This window comes from Pelophylax lessonae (genome assembly GCF_965119305.1).
Source record: "Pelophylax lessonae genome assembly, chromosome: 1".
Taxonomy (NCBI): domain Eukaryota; kingdom Metazoa; phylum Chordata; class Amphibia; order Anura; family Ranidae; genus Pelophylax; species Pelophylax lessonae.
Genome location: NC_138768.1, coordinates 675,261,435 through 675,282,444, shown reverse-complemented (window position 1 = coordinate 675,282,444; position 21,010 = coordinate 675,261,435). Strand labels below are relative to the sequence as shown.

The following is a 21,010-nucleotide window of genomic DNA, read 5'->3' as shown; positions in this document are numbered from 1 at the left end:
ATTAGAAACTGTATAAACTATGTTTTAGTCCACACAATAAAAACCTCCCATAGTTATATATGAACTTCAAAAAAACACAAGTACTGTATTTTCTGGCGTATAAGACGACTGGGCGTATAAGACGACCCCCCTATTACATCATCTACCGGTAATACTTATACCTAGGTTACCTTGGAGATATTATACTCGGCGTATAAGACGACCTCCCATTTTTGGGGGATTTTTTTGAGGTTCAAAAGTAGTCTTATACGCCAGAAAATACAGTATATGCAGGTCTGGACTTGAGGAAAGCCCATAAAGGCCAAGTCCTAGGTCCGCAAAATTTAATGGAGTTGCAGAGTGCCTCTTAGCATTGTTGCTGCAATTATTTTTAATTCTAAGTGTATTTTAGGAAAAAGAAAATAAAACATATACTATATACCACTGCAATAGATGCACATTTAGCTGTGTACTGATCCTGGCAGAGATGCAGTCAACCCCTAATTTCTGTTGTGAGCTGACAACATAGTGCTTGTACTGGCCTGGAAAAGCAAGGAATGGTGTCAGCCAGGCCCAGTTGTCTTTTGATGAACTGCAAAACACCTCCCCTCCTCTTCATCTCAACAGCATTTGAAGAGGTGTTTTGTAGTCCAAGAGAAGAACTGGGAGAGCTGATACATTTAGAGGACAGCTCTAAATTTCTGGCAGAATCAACTGGTATTTCTTGCACTTATTGAACAGATAGAACAAATCCCTTTCAAATCTATGTTTAAGAAGTAAAAATTAAGCAAATAAGAGACTTACATTGTTAGGGTTTGCATACACTTTAAGACAACAAGGATGAAAGAAGAAGGGTCTAATATTTCCATGCATGAGGTTCAGGTCACAAAGGTTTAAAACATGGATCTTTATTTTAGACATGGGAGATTCATTTTCAAATCTCACTGGACAAATGAAAGTATCCTTATTTTGGTGTGTTAGTGAATTGAACCTATGAAGATTACATATATTTTATACATAGTACAAGGAACAGCGTGCCCACAGAAATCTATGGCCATAGGGTGCCAGAGTAAAACAGCTGAGCGCACTTAAAAATAACAAGCCGTGTTTAATTAATGCCATTTGGCAAAGGAGAAGAGGTAAAATATCTCATCTACAAAATCTCTTAAAGTTACTGGCAAATAATTCTGCTATTAACCTTTAAACATAGACATATTCATCCATGATACTCTCTTTTTCATTCACATACTTATATAAAATGGCGATGAGTATGTCAGGAAAAAAGCAATATGTGTATGCAGAATAAATTAAAGAATACAGTGGCTTAGTCAATAGGACTAGGATCAATGTGCCAAGTGCAGTAAATAATAACAACTATTACCATTAATTCATGGCAGGGGTATAAAACCTTTTGAAGAGCGAAGGTCAGGTAAGTGATTTGGTAACCAGTCGTGGGCCACAATGAACTCTGGGGATTTACCTCCCACAAAACCGCAAATCTAAACAAGCCCTTACTGTCCTGAGCCCCCTATAAGGCTGCTTTCACACTGATGTGCAAATATTCAAAAAAATAGGCGCTAATTCATAAAAGGTGCAAATAAAATCCAGCAAAAAACATCAAAAATTATGAGATAAAGGAACACCTAAAATACTGTGATCACAATAAAGTATAAATTGTGCACAAAATATTAAACAATATTCAGATGGTGATATATGTGCTCCAAAAAGGTGATGATAATAGTAGGTGCACAAAGTCCGGTGATGTCCAATAAATAATAAAAGTGCTCAAAAAGTAAATCAGCAAAAATAAGTCCACAGAATGGTGAAGAAGGTGATATTTAACAGTGTTGCCAGAAGATGTGTCACTGCAAAGGGTTAAAATGAATGTGCGCAATGGCCGCTCACCTCTATGCACACTCACAGAAAGCGTGTTAGAACCTCCTTATGTATATCCCGGACCTCTTATAATGCAAAAGGGACCATGGATATGGGATACAACACCTCTCTCCCCTCTGTGGAAATCACTCCGTTATCTTCCGCCTCTGGATGCATCCGGGATCTCTTATGGTACAAGATGATGAACTTTGGGATAAGAAGCCCCTCTCACCGTGGGGATAACCAGATAGCCAGCCGCTGGTATATTTACCAAGTAAATGGGTCTTAAGCTGTGAGGAGTGACAGCCAATCACAGAAGTGCAGCTGTGATTGGCTGTGGAGGTCTGTCACTCACCTCACGGCTTTCTCCTCAGGAGTTCCCACATCTCACCTGCACTTCTGTGATTGGCTGTCACTCCTCACAGCTTAAGACCCATTTACTTGGGAAATATACCCTATCTGGTTATCCCCACGGTGATATCTGGCTGAGTGCTTTGTCAGATTCATTAAAAGTGTTCCAGCTGTGTTTGTGTTTTTTCTGCTGTGCATGTAAAGTGCTGGAGGAAGAGAAAGCAGTGTAAGCAGCTGTATATAGGAAGAGTTGTCCCTTAAGAGCTTTATTTTAAGTCAAGAGGGCATCCCATAATATCCCTACTCCCCATCCAAGTTTTATCCCCTCAATAACATACAAAAAACAAAGTGCTGGATTGTTTCCTGTCTCAAGTGTGCCTGGGGAAATGTGGTATGCCTGGCTGTGCAGGGTGGCGGTTCCTAAGTGGGGTGCGCTACATAAGTATCAATACATTGATAGAATTATTTGCTTCTGTCGAAGATTTGAAGATTTGTAGCATGGTAGACAGGAATATAGGTTACAGTACACAGGTTACAGAGGGTTGAATTGCCCCTTTTTCTGCTGGAGGGGTGCTGCAGACTGGAATAAGCTGATATGCTGGTAGTTAAGTGTAGCAACCTACAAGGTAGGTGCTAGGCAAAGTATAGTGGGCCTTGGCTACCTAACAGCAGGGCCATTATTTTCAGCTGGGCTGTCATGTCTCCCAGGTGTAGCTGTTGAGACTGGGGAGTCTCCCCACTGTGCTCCATGAGAGGGTTCTCATTGGGCAGTGGAGGAAGCCCAGCCAATGACACACTCAGGCCTGTAACTACCCCAGAAAGGCAGATTCTGCCGCACAGGATCCTGGGAGTGGGTATAAGTTTGAGGGGAGCGCATGACAGCTGTCTTTCCTCCTGTCAGCAGGATCGGGTGTCCTGGGCGGCTTGCCTGAGGGGACAGAGTGAGTTGAGCTGAGCTGCAGAGAGGATCCGGTGTGCCGAGGACCAGCGCAGCAGAGGGGGTCCAGTTTCAGGAAAGCATTCCAAGTTCGTGAGTACTGTAAACTGCTCCTGGGGGGTCTGTCTAGCAGAGGGGACCACTCCAGTGAAGGTCCAAGGGATTCAGGAGCCAGCTAGTGGTAAAGGGGGTCCCAGTGTTGACCCTAAAGTGTAGAGGGGGTACCTAGTGAGAGGACCCTGAAGTTCAGAGGGAGTGCCTAGTGAGAGGACCCTGAAGTGTAAAGTGGGCGCCAGCAGTTGGGCTCTGAAGAGATACGTGTACAGTGTGCAGTGTACAGTGTTGAGAGTTGCAGCAGCACAAGCAGTTACAAAGAGCTACCTCAGTCAGTGGAGGGCTGGAGGGAGCTGTTTACAGAACTTTTTAGCTAATCAGAGTGTCAAGAGTCAAGTCTCAGTACAGTCCAGGACTTTTTGAGCTAACCAGAGTGTCAAAAGTCAAGTTCAAGCACAAGTTCAGCAAGTCAGTATTTTTCAAGCGCCGGCAAGCATTGGTCGGCATTCAGCTGGCGTCAAGACAGCGCTAATAGGCATTTTTTCTGCAAAGTGTCCCATTTGTACCTAGTTGAGCCAGAGGAGTATCCCACTCATTCCCTTCTCCCATCCCCATTATCAAATAAACAAAACAAACCAAAGATGCCTGAATGGTTATTGTCTCCAATCTCAAACTTGGGCATTCAGCTTAAATGGGCTGAAGGTGTCAAAACCTGCTACATAAGCTATATACAATGCATTGAAAAAGTATTCATACACCTTTGAAATATTCCATATTTTGTCATGTTACAACCAAAAACGTAAATATATTTTATTGGGATTTTATGTGATAGACCAACACAAAGTGGCACATAATTGTGACGTTGAAGGAAAATGATAAATTGTTTTCAAAAGTTTTAACAAATAAACATCTGAAAAGTGTGGCGTGCATTTGTATTTAGCCCCCTTTACTCTGATACCCCTAACTAAAATCTAGTGAAACCAATTGCCTTTAGAAGTCACCTAATTAGTAAACAGATTCCACCTGTGTGTAATTTAATCTCAATATAAATACAGCTGTTCTATGAAGCCCTCAGAGGTTTGTTAGAGAACATTAGAGAACACACAACATAATGAAGGCCAATGAACACACCAGGCAGGTCAGGTATAACGTTTTGGGGAAGTTTAAAGTAGGGTTAGGTTATAAAAAAATATCCCAGGCTTTGAACATCTCACGGAGCAATGTTCAATCTATCATCCAAAAATGGAAAGAGTATGGCACAACGGCAAACTTACCAAGACATGGCCATCTACCTAAACTGACAGGCCAGGCAAGAAGAGCATTAATCAGAGAAGCAGCCAAGAGGCCCATGTAACTCTGGAGGAGATGCAGACATTCACAGTCCAGGACTATTAGTCCTGCACTCCACAAATCTGGCCTTTATGGAAGAGTGGCAAGAAGAAAACCATTGTTAAAAGAAAGCCATAAGAAGTCCCATTTGCAGTTTGGGAGGAACCATGTGGGGGACACAGCAAACATGTGGAAGAAGGTGCTCTGGTCAGATGAGACCAAAATTTTACATTTTTGGCCGAAAAGTAAAACGCTAAGTGTGGCGGGAAACTAACACTGCACATTACCCTGAAAAACACACCATCCCACCGGGAAACATGGTGTGGCAGCATCATGTTGTGGGGATGCTTTTCTTCAGCAGGGACAGGAAAGCTGGTCAGAGTTGATGGGAAAATGGCTAGAGCTAAACACAGGGCAATCTTAAAAGAAAACCTGTTAGAGTCTGAAGAAGAATTGAGACTGGGGCAGGAGTTCTCCTTCCAGCAGGACCACGACCCTATACATACAGCCAGAACTACAATGGGATGCTTTAGATCAAAGTATATTCATGCCATAGAAAGGCCCAGTCAAAGTAAAGACCTAAATCCAATTGAGAATCTGTGGCAAGACTTGAAAATTGCTGTTCACAGACGCTCTTCATCCAATCTGACAGAGCTTGAGCTATATTGCAAAGTAGAATGGGCAAAAATGTCACTCTCAAGATGTGCAAAGCTGGTAGAGACATCCCCAAAAAGACTTGCAGCTGTAATTGCAGTGAAATGTGGTTCTACAAAGTATTGACTCGGGAGGGCTGAATTAAAATGCACGCCAATCTTTTCACATATTTATTTGTAAAAAAATTTAAAAACCATTTATCATTTTCCTTCCACTTCCCTATTATGTGCCACTTTGTGTTGGTCTATCACATAAAATCCCAATAAAATACATTTACGGTTTTGGTTGTAGCATGACAAAATGTGGAACATTTCAAGGGATATGAATAATTTTTTGGGCACTGTATATATCGTATACTTTGCTACATGTCATGGATTTCCAGAATCTCCTGATGAAGAAATTAATTGTCTGAGAATTACATGGAGAATTCTCCTCACTGCCCTGCAAGGATCAGTTTAATACCCGGTTCACACTAGCGTGACTTGTCAGGCGACTTGGTCGCCTGACAAGTCGCAGTGGGTCGCCTGCCATAGATTAGCACAGGACCTGTTCTAATAGGAGCGACACAAGTCACTCCGACTTAGAAAAAGGGTCCTGTACTACTTTGGGGTGACCTGGAGGCGACCTGCATAGACTTCAATGATATGAAGTCCGTGCATGTCGCGCCGAGGTCGCGGTGCATGCTGTGCACCGCGACTTCACTGGTCGCCCCTATGTGGACGGGGTCTTAAAGAACATAAAATAAATGGTTGCAACAACTAATTTATATTTATATTGATATACAATAGCTACCTGCTCTCTGTTCTGACTTGCAACCATAGCATCTGACAGAGGGAAGTCATCCAGCACCAACTTCCTTTTCAGCTATAAGGGAAGATGATGCTGGAAGATTTAAAGATGTATCATAAAAAATGTAATTTAGGAACACCTTTAACTGTGGCCACCAATCATTGGAGCACAATCAGAGAATGGCTTATATACAGTTTAATTTCAGGATCAATACATTGCTGTTAAATATTAGTGGAATATAACATAATACTGTATAAGCAATACAGTATGTAAAGTACAGATGTCTGGAGGTTTTTTACAGACCAGTAAAACTGACTGTAACACCATACTGATACTGTAAATACAAATGTTTTGTTACATATTGTACCTTTGCTTCCTAGATTTAATTAATTCTATATATTATACATCATAAATGCATTAGCGGTATTTTAGTAGTTCCTATTCATTTTAGACACACTGAAAACATTCGCTCATGATGGAAATAAGTTCAAAAGGAGACTGATGCCACTGAAACTACAGGTGAAGGAGCAAGCAATAAAAATCGAACAATTACTTAGTGAGCTTCAGGATCAGCTTACAGAGATGAAGAGGCTGGAAGTAAGTGTTTTCAATTCTAAAAAATACATTATTATTCACATTATTAAGTCCTTGAATATACTGTAATTATTCACAAGAATAACACGACAAGACAAGAATGATAATGTATAACTTCCTATTCCTATCGATTGCAATCAATCAGACTTCAGATTAGGCTGATTTATATACAATGTATTCTGATTGGTTTCTGAAGGGTTATGCACTTTGTACAAACTAATCCTAATTTTAAAGGATCAAAAGCAGAAAAAATAATGTAAGTGGATACAAAATGTAATGATAGTTTTATTTACATTCCTTTTATTTATAAAAAAAACTTTTAAGTGTCAGACCATCACTGGTTTAGGGTCCTTTCACGTGAATGATCTGTCAGTTTTTTAGGTGGATCTGATCGGATCCTCCATGCATTCCTATGGAGCAGCGGATGTCAGCGGAGACATATCCGCTGACACCCGCTACCATCCGCATCCGCTCCTGTCTGTGAAATCCAGATGGATGGAAACCCTATTTTCCATCCGTCCAGGGGATCGGATCGGATGGGATCGGATGAGAGCGGACAGGCGGTCCGCTCTCATCCGATTCCCACATAGAGAGCAGCGGGGCTCTGACACCTCCCTCTCCGCACACAGTTGGAGAGGGAGCTGTCACCCGCCTCCTCAGTGGGGATCAGTGTATCGATCCCCCGCTGAGCAGCATGGAGTCCGCCGACAAGGGCAGACCGTGTGAAAGGAGCCTTATGTGTAAAGGAGAATATTTTCTTCATAATGGAAACAAGCATTTCACTAACAGCTTTGGGTAAAATAACATTTACTAAAAATACCAGTGACATAAGACCAGTGTTAATTTCATCTTCTAAAATATTTTGGTGGACTAAAATACGACTAAAACAATTCAGATGACCAAGATACAACTAAAACTAAAATGGCATTTTAGTTAAAAGACTACGATAAAACTAAATCGAAATTTTACGTCAAAATGACATTGCACTACCACATAAGAATAAGTTAGGGGGCTCCTAAGCTGCTAAAAGTATAAAAATTATGAAAAAGGCTTCGCTTATTTCTTTCCTATTATTTAATGTTTGTAATATATTCAGGTAATTTGTGCAATGGCATTACAACAAATAGGGTTTACAGTTCTTTTTTTTTATTATATTTTAAAGTTGCAATTCTGTTTGTCAAAAAGAAAAATTTTTGTTTATCTATGAAACTTGTTTTTGTTTATAAAGACGTTACATATCACAACTGCTAAATCGGTGTCTGCAGCGCATGTTCAAACCTTAAGGGCTCTTTCACACGGTCCGCCTCCGTAGGCGGATCCGTGTTGCTCAGCGGGTATCGATCCGCGATCCCCGCTGAGCCGGCGGATGACAGCTCCGTCTCCGCTTGCAGTGCGGAGAGGGAGGTGTCTCAGCCCCCGCTGCCCTCTATGGGGGATCGGATGAGATCGGACCGCTTGTCCGCTCTCATCCGATCCGATCCGATTACTGAACGGATGGAAAAATAGGGTTTCCATCCGTCCGGATTTCACGGACAGGATCGGATACAGATGGCAGCGGGTGTCAGCGGAGGTGTCTCCGCTGACACCCGCTGCCCCATAGAGCTGCATGGAGGATCCGATCAGATCCGCCTAAAAAACTGACAGGCGGATCTGATCGGATCGCCCGTGTGAAAGAGCACTAATACTATAAATAATAACATGTTATTCGATTTTTACTACAGGATTGTATAATAAGTTTGGCAATTTTAGAGAAATGTGAAAGAAAATAAGGTGCGCTAACCATACAATTATGCGGCAGCACTGAAATGGGGAAAATAAATGGGAAAAAGGGTATAGTTCGCTCAACACAATCATAAATATTAAACATATGACATCTGAGATGACCCAAATATTATGGTGATCATCATACAGTGTGAAAAACCATATGTGAAAATTCTTTATGCAAAAACATATCATTTATTACAATCGTGAATATATATATATATATATATAGATATAGATCTATATCTATATCTATATATATATATAAAGTTCTCCAATTGATCCAGATAATCTCAAATAGCCAAAGATCAAGCTTCCATCAATAGTGGATCTTCAATCTTGCTAATCTTAGACCGATATGTGAGGGTGAAATAGAAGAAATAGCCTCTTACCAGATAACACTAAACAGTTAGCCTTATTGGGGAATAGGCACTTTCCACATGTGAACAACTGAAATCAAGTGAGGTGACACTTCGGTGGTAGTGCAAACTCCTTACCAGAAGTATGTAGAGGGTAGGCATAAACCACTGTTGTTTATACGGATGCACCAGATAGAAGGTATCCAATGGCGGCTTCAATGCGTGGGCTGAATGTTTCTCCACTCCACCATATCCAACTCACCGATGTGGCTGGCAATACTGTACTCTAATGTGGCTCCCACATAACAAAAGATATAAAGTGCCAATAGTGCATTATCCTTTTAAAAATACTTTATTAAAAAAGAAACACACTTACATGGCAAATGGAAGGAACTGGGCATAAACAATGGTTCCAAGTGTACCAAACGTGACCGCCTGCAGTGCGGAACACGTGGTGTGGCGTGACGGCGTGGCTACTCCCCCCCGACGCGTTTCTCCTTATCAGGCTTCAGCTGGGACTGGAGCACAGCATGCACCGTCACTTGCGGTCTTAATATACCCTCTACATGAAGAGTACTTCCGGTTGGCGCCTATACAAGACCCTGCATACACCAATGGAGGTTAGCTCAGAAGACAACACAGCGCACACTTACTATGATTATGCCTACTGCAAACCAGTTAAAAACCGATTATCACATTCATTTGTGCTTTGCCATTATATTTTAGGTAGACATTGACATCAAGGTGCGTTCCTGCAAAGGATCATGTAGAGATGTTCAATTGAACGTAATAAACCTGGACAACTATGAGAGCTGGAACAAACTTTTGAATACAGTGAAGAACTTCCATCTAGCTGAAGATAAAGGCATGCGTTTTGTTAATCTAACTTTAGCAAATGTCACTGTTACTAGCTTCAATGAACTGTTTCCTCTAATGCAAGGAAAGGGTTTGAGCCTCTTTGAACATATACCCCAGTATATGCTAAAATTAGAAGATGATTTTAAAGAGAATGAGAATGCAATGTAGCAATTGCTCTATTTATTTACTTTAAAGTAAATCTGTACTTTTCCCATACTAGTCATAGGGTCCTTTCACACAAACGGTCCGATCAGATCCGCCTGTCAGTTATTCAGGTGGACCTGATCGGATGCTCCATGCATCCCTATGGGGCAGCGGATGCTATCCGCTTCCGATCCTATCTGGGAAATCCGGACGGATGGAAACTCTATTTTCCATTCGTCCAGCGGATCGGATGGGATCCGATTCCCCCATAGAGGTCAGCGGGGATCTGACAGCTCGGTCTCTGCACACAGACCGGAGACGGAGCTGTCAACCACCTGCTCATCGGGGATGGGCGGCTCGATCCCCCGCTGAGCAGAGAACTGACCTCGTCAGATGGTGCATCGTGTGAAAGGACCCTAAGGGTCCTTTACACGAACGATCCGATCAGATCCGCCTGTCAGTTTTTTAGGCCGACCTGATTAGATCCTCCATGCATCCCTAAGGGGCAGCGGATGTCTGCGGAGACATGTCCGCTAACACCCGCTGCTATCCGATTCCGATCCTGTCCGTGAAATCCGGACGGATGGAAACCCTATTTTCCATTCATCCAGCGGATCAGATCGGATGAGAATGGACAGGCGGTCCGTTCTCATCCGATTCCCCCATAGAGGACAGCGGGGATCTGACAGCTCCATCTCCGCACACAGAGCGGAGACGGAGCTGTCATCCGCCTGCTCAGCGGGGATTGGCAGCTCAATCCCCGCTGAGCAGAACGGAGTCCGCCGGTGGAGGCGGACCGTGTGAAAGGACCCTAAGTAAGAGATTTGTTTTACAGAAGGGAGTGTAAACTGCCTATACTTATTTTCCATTCACTTCTCCACTGATCCCATCTGGTGCCCTGTGCAATGAAGTTCTCTACTGAGTCTAATTCTATTGTGCTTACACCTTCTGCTCCCAGGTAATTCCCTCCACCCCAAAGTGGTGGGTATTTTCTGGGCTGTGATGGTGGAATGGGACAGAGAAGCAAGTGTGAGGAAAGTAAAAGCTTCCAACAAAGCCCTCTGTAAAGTGAAACTGTAAATTTACCTAGTATTGGCAGAGTACAGGTTAGCTTTTAATAGTTATTTTATTTCAATCCAAAATTAAAGTGCAACTAAAGGCTCCTGTATGACAGTCAAAGCAAGTACCAAATCCAGTTATTTTGTGATAAGCTACCTTTACCGTTCCTGATTGAGCTAAGTCACTGCAGCCTACAAACTTGTTAAGCCTACCTGAGGGTGACAACTTTTAATTCAGGAACAGTGCAGCATTGTTGCCACACCATCACAGAAAGCTGGATTAGGTGGACTTTACTGGCATGCTCAACAGGAACTCTAAGTGCAGATACACTTAAAGTCAAGTGCTGCAGCACATATATTCTTTAATGAGAGGCCATAGTTTTACTTTAAGTTTGTGCAACTTGATTCTTGAAGCGTATACATATATATTGTGTTTTCTCCATTTCTAATCAACATATACACACCAAATGTTTGCTAATGAAGGGTCTCAGGGTATATACTCATGAAGATTCCCAGAGACCATATCTGTTTTTGGCTGGCAGTCACACATCTGCCAGAGATATAATACATCTTTTTGAGAACAGGGTTATCTGGGCTGTGATAACACTGACATGTTCTTCTTTTGCTGTTAAAATCTGAGATGCCTTCACTGATAGTTGTGAGTGAAAACTAACACTTGCATTCCCCCATAGCAATGTATGTATCACTGTAGGCAGGGCCATCTTTAATATTGATTGGACCCTGGGCAAAAGAATTCTTGGGTTCTCTTGAATCCACTTATCAACTATTTGGGGGCTCAAGGGGCAGCTGCTTTGGGCTCCACAACGATGACTGGACCCGGGGCAGCTGCCCCTTTTGCCCTGTGTTAAAGACAGCCCTGACTGTAGGATATGTTTGGATCCTGTCTTTATCACCTTTGAGCGCACACTTCTTCAGGCACACATGGATTCTGCTGAAAGTATCCATGAGCACAGCATTACAGTGGCAGTCATTTCTAAAATGGGACATGGTAGAAAACTGTCTTAAAGTGGCACCCGCTAGGTGTGAAATGCTACAAACTTCTTGTCTGCTGGGCTTACATTTTGTCTGGAAAATACAGAATTATTTGATACACTGCCACGTTTCCTCAATATTAATTTTAGCAAAAAAATAACCCTGTTTGTGAGGAATGGAAGCTTGTTGTGGTCTGGATTATCAAGACAGTTTAGAGCAAGCATGTCAAACTGGAGTGTTTTTGGGCCACATGCGGCTCCTGCACTTCTTTTTGGCAGCTCTCAGCCAGTGTTAGGATTTAAATTGAAAGAGACCCTAAGACCCCGTTCACACTGGGGCGACCTGTCAGGCGACCTGGTCGCCTGACAGGTCGCCGTAGGTCGCCTGCCATAGAGAAGCTATGGACCCGTTCTAATAGGAGCGACACAAGTCGCTCCGACTTAGAAAAAGGGTCCGGAGCTTCTTTGGGGCAACCTGGAGCGACCTGCATTGACTTCAATGATATGAAATCCGTGTCGGCCGCTCCGAGGTCGCGGTACGAGCTGCGCACCGCGACCTGTGAGGTCGTCCCGGGAAGTAGCGTCGCCCCAGTGTGAACGGGGTCTAACTGATCTCTGGTTACTGGCTACATTTACTTCCTTTATTTGTAAAAACCCAAAAGGGATTCCCCACTCTAAAAATAAATAAATAAAGTTTTGGCTTTGGGTTAGATTTTCATGGACATGCCAGTGTTGCAGCACTCCTATGTTAGCACTCTTCTGACTTAGCACCATCCTTTTTACTCCTACATAAAGCACTACCTTGCAATAATAAACATATAGGTCAAGCATAGAAAATGGCGTTCCTACTTTCTGTAGGCCTCCTTTGAACTGGATGCCATGATATACTTCATATAGTGAATGCAGTTCATCAAACAACTATAATGAACACATTTTCAAAGTTATACATCCAAGTGAACAATATATCCAGGGATAATAGAACATTCAAATAAAAAGCTATCTGCTGCTCCACAGATACCAACCAACTCCAGATACTTTGATAAATGAAGATCAATGTATTACCTTTGGACAGATTTCTAATTACTGTTTTGTGCATTTGATATTGTTATATCTGTTTTACAAAGTGATGCTGTTATTCTCCCTAGTGATGGCACAGTCTGTTTGCCATTCCATGGTGCTGTCTATTTATTCTTCAAAAATATGCAATAAAAATTATTATGGTGGTTTATAATTATGTGACTTTTTATTTGTAAAGAGAAGTGTCATTAACACGTTCTAAATAAATGTATAAGTCCCCATTCACACTAGCGCGACTTGTCAGGCGACTTGGTCGTCTGACAAGTCGCGGTGGGTCGCCTGCCATTGATTAGCACAGGACCCGTTTTAATAGGAGCGACACAAGTCGCTCCGACTTAGAAAAAGGGTCCTGTACTACTTTGGGGCGACCTGGAGGTGACTTGCATTGACTTCAATGATATGAAGTCCGTGCATGTTGCGCCGAGGTCGCGGTGCCCACTGAGCACCGCGACTTCACAGGTCGCCCCGGCAAGTCGGGCCGCCCCTGTGTGAATGGGCTCTAATACAATTTAAGAAACATGAAAGTAAATAAAAATCCACAAATTTGCTAAATATCCAAGTGTGGTGAGATACACTGGAATGCAGTAAGGGTACACTGGAAAAAACAAGCATGCACACATATGTACAGCTACACCAACTAGTACCACTGACATTATGTCAGAACAAATGTAAAGAATGAAATCTTAGGTAACCAATGCAATCGTGTATGCTCATGGAATAAGTAAACAAAGGAAAGAACACCTCCTGGTCATTAAATAGAGATGGTTTGTTATTCTGTTCTCTTGGGGTCTAAATGTCTACATTTGTTATTTACCGAAGAGTTCAATGGACTATGCGTAGGCTGAATCTGCTGAAAAGTGTCCTTGAAACAAGATGGTTTATCTGATGTGATTGTGTAAGAAACAAGGTAAAAAAACATCTGCACTCAAAAGCAGAGCAGCTATATGAAATGGAAAATTTGGGGTAATAAATGATCACATGCACCTTTACAGAACAAGTGATACTGCTGGAAAGAAACATTTTACAAAAAGCTTTTTTTAACCGCTTTAGGACCGGAGGATTTTCCTGCTTTACGTCCAGGCCACTTTTTACGATTCGGCACTGTGCGAATTTAACTGACAATTGCGCGGTCATGCAATGCCGTACCCAAACGAAATTGACGTACTTTTTTTTTCCCACAAACAGAGATTTATTTTGGTGGTATTTGATCACCTCTGCGCTTTTCATTTTTTGCGATATTAATAAAAAAACGTGACAATTTTGAAAAAAATAACAATATTTTTCTACTTTGACAGTTAAAAAGTATCCAATATATTAAATTTTTGTCATATATTTAGGCCAAAATGTATTTAGCTACATGTCTTTGACAAAAAAATTCTCAATGAGCATATTTTTAAGCGCTTTAAGACCGGAAGATTTTACCCCATTCCTGACCAGGCCATATTTTGCGATTCGGCACTGCGTTACTTTAACGGACAATTGCTCGGCCGGGCGAAGCTGTACACAAATTAAATTTATGTCCTTTTTTCCCCCACAAATTGAGCTTTCTTTTGGTGGTATTTGATCACCTGTGCGATTTTTACTTTTTGCGCTATAAACAAAAAAAGAGCGACAATTTTGAAAAAATAACAATATTTTTCACATTTTCTTATATGAAATCCCCCCCCCCCCCCCCAAAATGTAAAAATCTAATTTTTTTAACATTTTAGACCAATTTGTTTTCTGCTACATATGTTTGGTAAAAACAAATCGCAATAAGCGTATTTTGATTGGTTTGCGCAAAAGTTATTGCGTTTACTAACTAAGGGAAAGATTTTTGTCATTTTTATTGTTTTTTTTTTAACAAGTAATGGCGGTGATCTGCGATTTTTTTGTGGGACTGCGACATTGCGGCGGACAGATCGGACCCCTAACTGACATTTTTGACACTTTTGGGGGTACCAGTGACATTACTACAGTAATCAGTGCTATAAATATGCACTGTTACTGTAAAAATGACACTGGCAGGGAAGGGATTAACTTTATTGGAGAAGGAGGGGTTAAGTGTGTCCCTAGGGGCGTGATTCTTACTGTGCAGGGATGTGGCTTTTCATGTAACAGTAGAGACATACGATCCTACATAGCAGGACCGTATGATCTCTGCTGTTACACAAGGGAGAATGACAGGCGGCTTTGTTTACATTAGCCGCCTGCCTTTCTCCCTCGGGTCCGCCGGTCACACGCGCGGGGATTACAGTGAGCGAGCGGGGGCGGGAGCGCGCCTCCGGCGGCGCGCGCTCGCCCCCTATTGGCTCGCAGGTTAGTGACGTACCCATACGTCACTTTGTCTGCACGGGGCTGACCGCCGCAGTATATGTACTTGTGGCGGTCGGCAAGCGGTTAAACATTAAACACAGCTGATCGCTCAGTTCTCCCCTCCATTCTGAGACTGTTAGTCTCTGGCTCTCTGCTCTCCCCTCCACCACTCACTGGAGTGCTGGGCTGTGCAGGAGGTGGGAGCGGCTGGCTCAGGCTTTCGGTGGTTCGCTGGGTTGGGACAGGTACCGTCCAGGCTTTTGGGTGAGTCCCGACCATATGGTCAGAATCTTTTCAGAATCTGGACTGTCTCTGTGATGTTAAAAATGAAACCCCACTGTCGGCTGAAAACGAGTCACAGGAGTGCAAAACAAACTACACTGCTGTGATCCATAAGATAAATACAACCAAAACAGCTTTAGCTGTACTTCTCCTTAACAGTCAGTGCTTTTTTATTTTTTGTCTTAGCAAATTGATCACAATAAAATACACAAGAAAGAGTTAACAATGGACAGTGCAGTCTTCAGTCAGATTGTGAGCTTGAAGAAGGGAAAGGGGGATGGGAGAAGCAGGGCACAGCCTTGTCATCCTAGGCTATGGGGCTATGTGTTTCTACTGATACACACAATGTTGCTGCATGGGTGGCTTCAGCAGCTCCCTTCCTCAGTGACAGTGAGTGACTGCAGTGTCACACCTGTCAACCGGGCTTGTTTCCATCCGAGGTGTAGCAGTTCTCAGTATAGACACCCCCGGCACTCACTATGTGCTCACCGCTGTCACTAGTTCTGAAAACAGAAGCTGATTTCCTGTGCTGGCTTCTGTGTTTACAAGTGACAGCGTGCCTCTCCTTGCACTGAGCAATCCAAACATGACAGTTCAGCCGCCCGGCAGCCACTCCTCCTGCACTGAGGACTAGGTAAATAGCTGGGGGTGGGGTTGGTGGAAGAGCTCTGTACTGGGGGAGGGAGAGCTTTGTATGCAGGGACATTTTTCCATTCCATTGATACCCCAATGCAGGGACATTTTTCCATTCTGTTGATAACACCAATGCATCGACATTTTTCCTTTACAGTGATAACACCAATGCAGGGACATTTTTCCTTTACAGTGACAACACCAATGCAGGGACATTTTTCATTCCAGTGATAACACCAATTGTGGGGACATTTTCCCATTCTATTGATAACACCAATGCAGGGACATTTTTCCTTTCCGGTGATAGCACCAATGCAAGGACATTTTTCCATTCTATTGATAACACCAATGCAGGGACATTTTTCCATTCTATTGATAACACCAATGCAGGGACATGTTTCCATTCTATTGATAACACCAATGCAGGGACATGTTTCCATTCTATTGATAACTCCAATGCAGGGACATTTTTCCATTCCAGCGTTAACACCAATGGATCGACATTTTTGCTTTCCATTGATAACACCAATGCAGGGACATTTTTCCTTTACAGTGATAACACCAATGCAGGGACATACTTACATACTATTGATAACACCAATGCAGGGACATTTTTTTCCTTCCAATTATACCACCAAGGCAGGAACATTTTTTTTTTTTTCAATGACACCACTGACTCGTGAACATTTTTTCTTTCAGTGACATTACTGATGCAGGAACATTTTTTTATTCCAGTGACACCGCCAACTCAGGGACATTTTTTTTCAGCTTCATCACCTACTCCAGAGTGGGAGGCACTCTAATACAGAAGGTGTGTTACTGGTTACTGACTAGACCAGTGTTTCTCAACTCCGGTCCTCAGGGCTCACTAACAGGCCAGGTTTGCAAGAAAACTGAAATACATCGCAGGTGATATCATTTGCTGCTCAGTGATTGCAGTATTCTAGACTGCATCTCCCTAAGGTAATACTTAAAATCTGGCCTGTTAGTGTGCCCCGAGGACCGGAGTTGAGAAACACTGGACTAGATCACCAGGTGAAAACAGAGGGTAAAAACAGTTGATCTATATCTGCTAGTCCATCTAGCACTCCCTTCTCCACACACTGACAATGATGATGTCCAAATATGCCCCCTGTGAGCCTTCATCCAGAGTGTGGGCACTCTAATATAGGAGGTGTGTTACATAACAGATTAGCAAGTGAAAACAGAGAGAAATAAGCCTAGTAAAAGAAAATTGACGTAGTCAGTACAACTAATGATTGTTAAGCTGCAATATATTACATTTTTGGTTTGGGTTTTAATACTGCTTTAAATGGTTTATCTCATCCCTGTAACTGATACATCTGTAAGAGAGTTTGTTCTTTTGAAAAACAACCAACTTACTGACTGGATCACCAGATAAAAATAGAAGAAAGAAACAGAGTTTAAAAATGAAAATTAATGTACCCATCACATCTAAGAATTAGTAAGCTGCAATTGATCAATATTTGGGTTTAATACAACTTTAATATAGATTTTCACCCCTGGTACTGATCATTTCTTCCCCTTTTATACTCCATATAACACAATAACACTTCTATAGCAACTTACACATATGTGTTCACTCATCTAAAGTGTATCTATAGTCAAAATGTAAAATCATATATTCATTTCTACATTATATTTAATTTACACAATATTGTCAAAAGTATTGGGACATCTGCCTTTACTCGCACATGAACCTAAATATCATCCCAGTCCATAGGGTTCACTATTGAGTTGACCCAACCTTTACAGCTATAACAGCTTCAAATCTTCTGGGAAGGCTGTCCACAAGGTTTAGGAGCATGTTTATGGGAATGTTTGACCATTCTTCCAGTAGATCATTTGTGAGGTCAAGCACTGATGTTGGAGAGTAGGCATGGTTTGCAGTCTCCTCTCTAATTCATCCCAAAGGTGTTCTATCGGGTTGATGTCAGGACTCTGTGCACAGGCCAGTCAAGTTCCTCCACCCCAAACTCGCTCATCCATGTCTTTATGGACCTTGCTTTGTGAACTGGTCCAAATCATTTAGTAGACAGCCTTCCCAGAAGAGTTGAGGCTTTTACAGCTACAAAGGGTGGACTAACTCAATATTGAACCCTACAGACATACACTATATAATATAGTGTATCTCTAGCCTACTCTTATTAATCAAAATGATCTTGAAGTTTGTAAACTTACTTTGTAAACTCCCCACACATTTACTTCCTTGAATTCTATGATGTATTTTTCTATGTCCTATGAGTAGGCACTGTTGTGTCATAGAATTCACAGAGCCTGCCTTCTGCATTGGGTCAGTACAGGCAGTGTCAGCTACTTGCAGACACCAAGGTACCATGGGATATGTAGTCCTTAGAAACTGAAAGTAAACAGTAGAGAAGAAGCTGCAAAGCATACAAGGAATCCAGGAAGTTGTGGAAAGAGATGGCAAGCAGACATGCAGAACGCAAAGCATGAAATATTTTTCAAGTAAGCTTATATTGGATTGCCAAAAATACATATTGTTTGTATTGTTATTACAATGCTGATGTTATTAAATAAAAGTGTGTGCTGTGACCATAGATCTCCTTAAAGACCCTGCTTGACATTAGCAATAATACCTAGTTTTTGTCAGTAGATCCATACCATTTTTTGTGTTCTGGATTTTTGTTTTTGATTTTTAGTGCTTGCATGCGGTATTTGCTTTAGTTATACCATTATGATAGACCAACAGTTTTATTTTTTGTCCAAAGCCCACCATGTTCTTTTAAGGCAGCTTTGGCCAAAATACATTTTTTCAGTTTTGCATTCCCACTGTCAGGTTGAATCACATTCCAGCTTCTTATAGCTTTGGAAATCTATAGTGGCAAAATCCCTGCTGGAATTCCCAGTTCTGCTAAACTGCAATGGACAAAACAAATCTAAAGAAGGTGCTACATTTCTCCAGTGAATAACCTGTAATGCAGAATGAGCAAATAATTAGAGAGCCTAGCAGCGCAAAAGAGCAACACAAAAAGTATGGCTTTTGGGATGGGGGGCATAGATGCATACAGGGGTGTAAATAAGGGGGAGGGGCACAGAAGGGTCATATTGAGCAGGTGCCTGGAGCACTAAATTGTGGCTGCTGCAAAAGGCAGTAAATCCTTTAATCTGAAAGTGTGTTAAAAAAATCTGTGAAACCCCAGCCTGCCATAATATAGTGCTTGTCGCAATCCACAGGTTGCACACCATCCCACCTACTCTACCCCAAACTTGCCCCCCTCAAAATGCAGGGGGTTTGGACAAGTTGGGGGTGGAGGAGGTGGGATGTTAACTGTGTTACCTATGTAAGAATTTTGGTATAGCTTATTAAAGCCCCTTATGAGGATAATGGTGGTGGGGTTGGTGGTGGGGGTCTCTGGTGGTGTTCTCTGGAGCTGGGCTAACTCACTGAAAGGCCACTCAAGCAGGATACTATCTGTTTGTATTTTTTTCTGTTATACAAGGCAACGTTCTTTGGGATGTCCCCGTGCGGTCCAGTAGCACCCTAGGAGACCAGATTGGGGGCTTTTGATTGATCATTCGGTGGGACAACTGTGATGGGCAAAGGATATTTTCAGCTTGTAAGTGTTAATCACATGCCAGAGTGTGCGTCCGCTGCCGCGGCCAAACCACGGCTCTCGACTGGCTCGGTGGGCAGGGGAAAATAAACAACAAGGCTGGCCAGCCAATGAGGAGGCAGGGAGAGTGTCCCAGGTGTTCACTCTCAGGCCTGGGCAGAAGTTTCCCGGAGCTGACTGGTTGCCAATAGCAACTTAATACAGACCTTTTATTTTTCAGTTGTGTACTGTAGTAGAGGAAGGAGCTGACAAGAGGACTCCCGGTTGGCTGCAACCAGGGACTAATGAGAAGCCAGGACAAGTGCACATGTAGTCCCAGAAGACTATGGCTCTATTTTAATTAACTGAAGGAAAACTACAGCCCCAACATGCCCTGCAAAAATAAGAGGGGGGGGGGACGACGCCTGGAGCGCGGGGAAAAAAAGGGAGAGCAAGGGTGGGAGGAGTGTGGAGACAAGAGTGAGAGGAGGCTGATGTGGTTCAGAAGGGAGAGAGCCCAGGCCACAACAGCCCCTGGAGTTGAACCAGCCAGTGAGGAGCAACAGGACGATGCTGAAAGGACATGCTCAAAAGTGAGGAGGGCGATTACAAGTACCAACAAAAGGGAAAGCTGCTGCCAGGCACACGGACACTGGACAGCGAAGCCGGGTGAATGCTAAACTGACTACAATCCCTCTTGGGGTGGGCGATTATCACCAGTGTTGGCACTTTGAAATAAATAAGTTGGTTTTGTGTTGCAATTTGGGCACTTGGGCTCAAAAAGGTTCACCATCACTGATGGAAAGAGTATAATGGAGAGTGAGATTCTTCTACATGCAGTTGAATTCATCTCCTGTAACCCTGTGTCATGTCCAGTTAATTAAAGTGTTAAGCTGTGTCATGTCCAATTAATAAAATGGATTTGAAGCTGAAAAATGTATTTTAGTTTTTAGATAGAGTGGTAAAGTTTGTATCCCAGTCTGGTTTGGGTAGCTGCACTCTTTTTATTTGTTTGGGTGTCTGACATCACCAGGTGTTGCTTTCAAAACCAGAATAGAGAGGAAACACTTCTTCTGCTGATAACTGTTATAGATGGGAATTCCCCTACATTGGAGAGATTTCTTAACACTTCCTGTTGTCTCTACAGGACAGGGGCAGGTGAGACACAGATAGAAAAAAAAACTGACAAGGATTTCACTATTTCATACTCTACTTAAAATAAAAAAACAACTTTTGCTTTTAAGTGTACTTTAATACTGTGATTACCGTGTATGCCCGTGTATAATTTTCTAGTAAAAACAAAGGTTTTGGGCTATACTCACCGTAAAAGACTGCCCCCTACCCCATGATGGGGTCTTGTCTAGCAGCCATTTACACCCACTAATCAGACAGGAGTATAAAATGTGAACCT

At 42.4% G+C, this 21,010-nt stretch overlaps 1 protein-coding gene across 1 annotated transcript; it reads left to right on the top strand.

Annotated features, from left to right (window-relative positions):
* Positions 1-536: 536 nt before the first annotated feature.
* On the top strand, positions 537-9,756 carry LOC309549059 (fibrinogen alpha chain-like; the record flags this gene model as incomplete). Its single annotated transcript, XM_082249026.1, has 3 exons — positions 537-696; positions 6,420-6,565; positions 9,409-9,756. The coding sequence occupies 3 exons, from the start codon at positions 537-539 to the stop codon at positions 9,706-9,708; spliced, it is 606 nt and encodes a 201-aa protein (XP_082105152.1). The 3' UTR covers positions 9,709-9,756.
* Positions 9,757-21,010: the final 11,254 nt, after the last annotated feature.